General features: G+C 45.7%; 1 protein-coding gene across 1 annotated transcript in view; it reads right to left on the reverse strand.

Moving 5' to 3' along the window:
• LOC113214915 (nose resistant to fluoxetine protein 6-like) overlaps positions 1-8,491 on the reverse strand; it is a 53,662-nt gene that overhangs the window by 17,912 nt on the left and 27,259 nt on the right. The window contains exons 6-12 of the mRNA XM_052270851.1: positions 6,876-7,079; positions 6,636-6,718; positions 6,149-6,327; positions 5,893-6,062; positions 2,901-3,066; positions 2,058-2,266; positions 1,787-1,934 (exon numbers count right to left, since the gene is read on the reverse strand). Coding sequence (XP_052126811.1) covers positions 1,787-1,934; positions 2,058-2,266; positions 2,901-3,066; positions 5,893-6,062; positions 6,149-6,327; positions 6,636-6,718; positions 6,876-7,079 — 1,159 coding nt within the window. The remainder of the gene's footprint in view (positions 1-1,786; positions 1,935-2,057; positions 2,267-2,900; positions 3,067-5,892; positions 6,063-6,148; positions 6,328-6,635; positions 6,719-6,875; positions 7,080-8,491) is intronic.

The raw sequence follows: 8,491 nt of genomic DNA on the forward strand, positions 1-8,491 counted from the left end.
CACGGTTCTGCATGTCGCAGGTCCTCGGCGCTCTGCTGCTGTCCCAGCTTTACGAGGGGCAGTGGGAGGGGGCGATGATAAGGGCCGGTCCTTTATTCTTCTGACTCTCGCTGTCTGACCGAAGGAAACAACCGTGACAACCCGTGCAGAGGTCCGGCGTTTCCCAAATTCCCACCACACCGTTGAAGATATCGATCTCAGATTTTGATACAATGTAGATAAAGGATGTGGCTACAGCGGTACAGAGCGATTTTCTACAAAAAGCGCCCACGAAAAAAAATGTTGTGGCCGAGTCAATGGGTTCATTGTAGGCAAAACAGGCAATGTCGGAGGAAAACGAATGCGTTCGACATCGAGATTAGTCCTTCATGGACCCACCTGCCGAATTTGGATTTTTTTGGTGCACGGGTTTTTGAGAAACAATGTGAGAAGTCTTCCCGTGCAAGGCGTTGCGAGCGCCGCGCGGAGCCCGCCAGCGCGCTGGACGGCCGGGACTTAAGCCTCCTCTTAATGCCTTTTTAAAAGCAGAAGGGCGGGCTAAAAAACTGAAAATTCAGACTAACTTTTTCAGACTCTGGTGTCTGAATTGGGTTTTCATACAATTTTGTCATAATTTTCAGTGAAAGTCTGAAATTTCATTGCTGTAGGTCTGAATTAAGAATTCAGTTAAGAAAATGTGAAAATTCAGAGTATTTAGTCAGACGAAGGTCTGATTCTGAAATTCAGACAATAAAAGTATGAGTATTTAGTTTAGTCCCGGAAGCACACCTGTAGGATCAGGCAGGTAGCTGTCGGTGACCCCTCAGTCTTGTCGTCGTGGCCGTGTGGTCAAGGATGAGAGATTACCAATCCAAAGGTCCGAGGTTCGACTCCGTTTAGGTAGGTAAAGTACAATAACAAATTTCTATCTAATTACTTAGAATACAACGTAACTTGAAGGAGAGGGCAAAGAGCGTCAAGAAAATTTCATTTTAAATGAAGATCTGAAATTCAGACTAAAGTTATGAAATTGCTATGCAGACTAAGGTAAGACATATACTTTTTACGCTCTTCCTTGCCTTTGACCCCCTATTGCTCACGCAATTTGATAGCTACTACTTTTTCGAGCTGGGAGCAGGCTACCACCTGGTCGGTAAACCCATTCTTTGGAAAATATAATAATCTCTGACCCAAATTTGTCGAACAGAGGCCGCCGAAAACGGGCCCGGAGCCGATTGGAGGAGGCGACCCTCTAGACAGTTTATCCCTTTTCCCGGGTCCCAAGGGCAAAAATGCGTTTTTAGCATCGGATTCCACGTGAAATTGTCGATCAAACGAGCATATGTGATGTGAGATGGTTCGGAGTACAGATACCAATGCTTGCATGATGTTGAAGAATCATAGGTCAGAACGTATGTTACATCAAGGCTCGTTTGATTGGAAATATTACGTTGAAACTGATGATGTTGCTGTCGAAAGTTTAATTTAAGAGCTCGCTGAGACAATAGAAAAAGCCTCAATGAAATATGGGAGGCGTAATCAATCATCTAGTGCCCGAAGTGCGCCATTGCGCAGTTTTCAGTGATAGTTTTATAGTATTATTATTAGAAATCTAGTTTTAGCAAGTAAAAAGATATGGGAAGCACAAAAATACCGCAAACGTTGGTGCAAGTAGCATGGCAATCCGGATTTCCGTTTTGGTGGCTACATGAGTTCGGCCCACTGATTTTACATCAGAGGGGCAGTAAGGACTGGAAACTGTCAGTCTTGCCGCGCAGTATATAAGCACACAAATCCTCACACTCACCATAGATAACGCCCACTGCTTGATGCTCAAGATGTACAGCAAGGTGCCCGACACGAGGCCAACCGTAAAGGGAATGGCATTCGTGTGCGCGGGCAGATACTGATTTACAAAATTGGCATCAAAGAGCATGTTTGCTCCACGCATAAACCTGCAGACGAAACCACGGAGGGGGTAAGGCTTCAGAACTGCTTACTTGATGTGAACACAGACGCGTCCCGATCCCACTTATCAGTATGATTAGCCACAATCAATTAACAGTAAAGGTGCATACATCGGTACATTTGCTGTAGCAGGCAGCAGGCCTTGTGCCGCAGTGCAGATGTAGAGAACTGTACTGGCTACAGCAAGCGACAGCAGCGGTGGCAGAAGCGCGGCCTGCGCCTTCCAGCGACGCGAGCAGCGGTGCGCCGCTAACATGACTAGCGGAGCAACCATGGACATCTGCATGACGGCCGCCAGGAACCAGGTGTGCAACAGGCACTGCAAGAGACAACAGCAAATGAAAAGTGTGCATCGCGCATCACACAGCTGCTAATGCGTTCAGTGCGGCGCTAATTGTAATGTGATCGTGCTTCGTGTATTTTCCCAACCCCCAGGATGCATAGCTGGTGTTAGTGTTGCCGAAGTACTACTGTGGGCCATACTCCAGACACAGTGTCGTTACTATCAAAGATTTTACAGCAAGGTACCTGTGAGACAAAAGGGCAGGAAGGGGTTCTGAGGATGGATTTGAAGTATGACCGAGGGTGTCGATGAGTGACAAAGTGCCTCAAGAGGAAATGCTGATATTGCACATAGCGCTCGCGGCGTTAAGCCTGGCTGACGTTGGCAGCACTCAGAGTGGTGACACCATCTGGCCCAAGCTGGGTAAGTGAGGGGTTATATTTATCCTTTACTGACGGACTTCTCCCTTCTCATCCTTACAACAAACGTCAAACAACCCTAGCTCTCGCACATACGGCACAAGGTTACCGGAAACAGAATGGATGTTCGCAGGGGTAGACATTATGCAGGGGTACCAGAAAGGAAACGGATGTACGCAGATGTTCACTACCGGAAAAAACTGTAAGCTTAGAACGATAGCAATGTGAGCCAGTTCAGCAGATGTACTAACCCCTGGGTGTACGTAGTTGTTGATAAACAGGAGGTTGGTCCACCAGTGCGTCTGACAGCTTTCCGACGCTATTTTCACCACTGTCTGGTTCCAAATGGGCCCTGAGCCGAGGTGTTCCAGCCAGAGGGCCTCGAAGGCAACCATCACAGCGAGTGCAGGGAGTAGTCTGCGAACGCATGTTATCATTAAAACCACTTGGTAAATATACAATTTTTTTACAGAAAAAGACCTAAGCTTACGCTATACGTGGAAGAAGATGAAGATGATCTAGCTCTAATTTTCAGTCAATTTACCCTAAGTGTGTCTAAAGTACCAGTAAATCATGATAAGTGGGCCTCATTTCAAGTAAATACAGGAATGGGACGAATAACAACTTTTTGGGGACCACTTATCCCCCTCGCGCCCTATTTCTATATTTATATGTAGGCTATATATAGGCTTAGTTACCGGTAAATCCATGTATTTAGGCCTAGTTTTAGGTTAATACAGTCGATAACGACTAGATCGAAACAAGCTTGACTTGACTGACTCGCCCGTGATGAACCCGCTGCACCCTGAACGCTTGGTTAGATGCTAAAGGTTGTACAATTTGATGACGACAAAAGGTGCCACAGCAAACAGGGGTGGGGAAGGTACCATATTTTAAATACACAGGTAAGGTATCGGTAGAATCGTAACAAGCAGGCCAGCCTTTCCTACTTACTCAGACATTTTACGATTGGACGCCTCCTTGAACGTCTTTGGGTGCAACGTGGTCATTTTCACCATATTTTTGTCGAAAAAAGCACTCTAGCGCTCAAACGGTGCAAGATAGAGCCAAACGGACATAATTTTTGCTCGAAGGGCTCTTCATTCACGAGGTACCTTTAAGAAGACAATATAAAATATTTGTCTCCTACTTTTTGGATTAACCCCTATTTCTTTGTTACCCCATTTCACCACCTTAGGGGTGGTTGCCAGGATTTGCACCAGGCGTTCCGTTGTCCAGGAGTGATCCCTAAGCGCCCCTAAGATACCCTGAAATTTGTAGACCACTAGCTCATCTCCTTCCTCTTACACGGACGACGGACGGACAGGAGAGCGGTTGCATAAGCCCGCTTTAATGTTTTTCTTAAAAGCAGAAGGGCAGGCTAAAAACAGTACCAAGGTAAGGTACCGGTAGCCTGGTCTAGAACTAAAGATGAGCAAACAGGTCAGTTTGAATTTGAACGAACTCGAACATATTTGGTGTAAAAAATTTCAAACAAATACGAACGAACCAAATCGAACAATGTTAAGTTCAAATTCGACCCCTAACACCAACACTTATTACAGTTTGTTTTTTGCCTCTAAGTTATAAACGCTATCCATGCTGGTTTGCAATAGTTCCATTTACGATTAAAATTGTAGTTATTTATTAACCTGCCACTGCCCCCATAATAACACCCATGTACGGCACGTTTTTCTGAAGCATACTTTAATTCTGTTCGCCTACGAACTCCTGTTCGAGTAGTACTCGAACATTTCGAATCCGTACAACTGATGTTCATGTTTAAGCGATCACGAACAGCTCGATGTTCGCTTGAGTTCGATCGAATACGAACATGTTCGCTCATCTATACCTCGTTACTTCTAAGCCCGCCCTTCTGCTTTTAAAAATAAACATTAAAGCGGGCTTATGCAACCGCTCTTACGTCGTCGGTCGTGCGCCGTAAGACTGTAAGAGGAAGGAGATTACCTAGAGGTGTACAAATTTCAGGGTATCTTAAGGTTCATTCCCAGATATCGAAACGCCTACGGCAAATCCTGGCAACCTCCCCTAACAGGGGGACGTAGGAAAGTGTAAATTCCCGACCAAACTCGGTACATTTGTTTTCTACACTCGTGAGCAAAATTAAGCACCACTTTTTTGACAGGGCGTCATTCCGAAATGTGATTAGGTAGGAGGTTGCCATTTGGCAGACAGGTAGGCTCATATGTTAGCAACAGACCCCTAAAAACGCAAACTTTGGTTTTCAACGGTTCGCGAGCTGTGGGGCCTAACGCATCGCGACACCACACTTTGCAACGCACTGTGGTTAGGAAACAGAGGTTGTTTTCTGACGCTCCCCTGACTCACTGGGGGTTGGATCTGGCTGCAAATTTCGAGGAGAACTCTCTAAGGTAGAGCCGACAAAGTACAGTGTCAAAAAGCCACCCTTGCGAACTTTCAAACACTTTTAACCACCCCTAAATTGGTCAGAAGACGGCCCTTTGGGTAAAATTGAGTGCCGGTGGTCGCCGTGTGACGTAGGCTCAATATTTTAATGTCCCCTAGCGCCTAACAGCGATTTCCTCCCCCAATAACCACCCCAGACCCACCGATAGCTTCCACCCCTCGACCCAACTTTCTGGAGCCGCACCTAAAACGCATGCACAGGTAAAAATTCCAGCAAGGTTTCGTGGCGTTTAGTGGCGTTCCGGCCATGAATGTGTACGATTCCCTACAATTTCCGACCGTATTTTGGCACTCTGGCCAAAATCTGTTTTGAATTCCGACCGTGTTCCTATTGTTTCCTGTCGGATTCAAAGTTTCCGATCGTAGTCAAGCGTTTTCCAGTCGGAGAGGTTCCGGTTTACAGTCGGAATCGATACGGGTAACGACCGGAGCCAAATCTTTCCGGCCGTACGTTCTTCGGTCAATCGTAAATGACTTGCAACTCCCAAAATAAGGGTAACACGGGTAAATGGCGCATCTTTCGGACAGCCATCTATAGGGCCAACTGGCACCACCCCTCCCTGACATGCCAACTGGCATATCCTGTGTAGGGGTTGAGTCTAATATTGGCCATTTATCTCTATTAAATCTAACAAGGCCAATAATTACACCCGAGATTACACCCTACCCTGCGTACGATATGCCCGTTGCAATGTCCGCGCGATTTTTAACGACTTGAGAATGTCTTCTACAAGTGCATAATCCGTTTGTATTTTTCTCGTTACAAGTCAGTCAGGTTACATAGTTTTTGCTTACCTGAGATATCGGCTAACTAAGGATAAGATCACATAGCTTGCACTAATTTGGACCATTTCGTCAAAGACCTTCAGCCACGAACGTGCTTCTAAAAAGGCAGATATGACAAAAAACGACGCAACTATAATATGTCCATTGATAAAAACCATCTCGATTGGCGCACGGAACGTCTGTAAAATAAGAAAAATTAAAATGTGGAACCTTTGAAGACTTATGTTTGTTTAACTGTTATTTAATGCGTGCTGAAGCGACTTACAGGCTCGAACCATGCTGGGTTTAGAACTGGTCCAATGAGAGGAAAATAAGCTCTATGGCCAGCTATGACACCGATCGTAGCAAGTACACGAATGCCCTGAATAGCGTGTATTTCTGTTTCCTGTTTTCTCAGAAGTTTTATGGTGTTGTTTCGAATGCTAAATGTCAATATGAAGAAACCTGGAATATTGATCAACCAGAATTTCACTATCTGACGCGGTAATAGAGTGGAGGCGGGGGGCTGTTAAATGTTTTCAAACTATCATGTTTACAAATTTTCAATCTTCAGATTGCAAGAAATTCTATGCAACCTCGTCGGACTCCTTGCGAACTCTGTGTTCCGATTCAACAAAACTAGTTTACAAGCAGTAGTTCGTACTACAATGCTTCAAAATTCTTTGCAAGCTCGAACAAAAATCGTTTTTAATACGAACCAATTCTTTGCAAGCACTATGCTGTCGGTATTTTGAAAGTTTGTTGCCTGTTACCTGCTTTATCGGCTCGGTTGTTGAACCACATTTCTTTTACTGATGCAGCGATCGTTAGTGCAGGGAAAAGAAGAATGAAGAAGCTGTAACATACGTATTTCAAACTGAATAGGCCCGCCTTTCCGCTCAACGAAGTTGCTGGCTTTACTTCGCTCAGTAGGCAACTCCGTTCGGCAAGAGCCGGCTTACTGTAAAAAGAAAGGTGCCAAGTCGTGCATTTCTTTTTCGGTTGCCACCTACCTTCCAAAGAGGAAAAGAGGCCGATACAGAGGCGAGTAGTTAGGGTCTCCTGGACTGGGTGGGTTGTAGCAGTCCGTGGGCTCAATGTGGAGACGTAACTGGACCCCTAAAGCCTCTCCTATAGGATTCACAGCTGATGCCAAGGCCTCACCGAGATGATGACTTAAATCGGCTAATCCGTGATGAGCTTTAGGGTTCTTTTGCCTTAGGAACAAAGAAAACTGATTTGCAGCCCAAGCCGATGGAAAAGCGTGTCACGGTCAACAAATTTATGTAACTTTACGTACACATTTTCTTTTGCTAATTTGTTACAAACGGTAACTTATGTTGCAATTTAAGAGCACTGAAAAAACAAAAAGAAGGTGTTCTAAAACAATGTCCACTTAAGTGTGGCGCCCGTAGTGCCCCCATGCAGGTGCTAAGCCAAAATGCCTTTATTGGCTCAGCAACAACTGCACGTTTTTCGATTGGTTGGAGTTGACCAATAGTGATACTCGGGATTGGAGCAGATGTGTGGGAGCCTAGGCAAGGATTCTCCGGTGCAAAAACATCGAAAATGCGCGTGAGGTTTTTCATAGGGCCTAGCTCCCCCGGTCGGCTTTAACACGCTCGCTAGGACGAATGACGTGTGACATCGCGATCGGCCAGGTGGCGTTCGAAAGAGTAACCTTTAGGGAACATATGATCCAAATATGACTCACCTGAGCCGCGCGCTGCTGCAGCGGCGGCTGCCCGCACGCTACCACCTGACTTGGCGCCCACGCGTGGTCAAATCTTTAACGCGGAGGCGCGGTAAGTTCCCGACATTGGAGAGATTTCGGACAAAGACCATCGTGCTCGGCATCGAAATTACTTCTAGAATAACCACCGATCAGCGGAATTTAAACTGTGCAGCTGGAATTTGGCCCATCCCATTCCAAATGGGTGCAAGGCCACTGGGTGGAAGCTACCCTCTGGGAAAGGGTTAGGGATTTAAATGACGGTAATATTACCGGTAAGATATGGTACTTTACCGTATTTTACGGTTATATAACCATGGGGCCGGTAATATTGGTAATTTATGGTAAAATACAAAATATCATTTTTGGCTACTTCTGGTCCCAAAACTTGATGTTTATGACCTTTCCGCTTGAATTTGGGTGCGCGAAGGGTGCGCCTGTACCCTTATCCTCATTTGCCGCGACAGGCCAAGTGAAATACCCCTACGGCTTGTGCTTGTGAGTCTGTGAGGGAAGTCTGATGTGTTGGTTGTGTCAGTTCATTGAGCTCAGCGCGAGTACGGAACAAGTTCATTCACCTATCAGAAAACACAGAGTACGTCAGGCTTAAGACACGCGTAATTTTAATCAGGCTTTGAAAAAGGTACGTGGTGGGCTTATGCAAAAGACCTGCCGTCTTTCTGTCCTATTAGAACGGGTCGCCAACTCGAATTTCTAGGGGACAAAGTGTTCAGTTTTACATAGAAGTACAGCCGGAGTACAGTCTGAGTACAGCTGCATTTTACCCGAGATCGCTCGCAAGACACGTAAGTACGCGAAGAACATGCGGAGTACGGAAAGGGGTTATTACCCTTTTTAGCCCGCCCTTCTGCTTTTAAAAAAGCATTAAAGCGGGCT

This window comes from Frankliniella occidentalis, unplaced genomic scaffold (genome assembly GCF_000697945.3).
Source record: "Frankliniella occidentalis isolate FOCC.00 unplaced genomic scaffold, Focc_3.1 Scaffold141, whole genome shotgun sequence".
Classification (NCBI taxonomy): domain Eukaryota; kingdom Metazoa; phylum Arthropoda; class Insecta; order Thysanoptera; family Thripidae; genus Frankliniella; species Frankliniella occidentalis.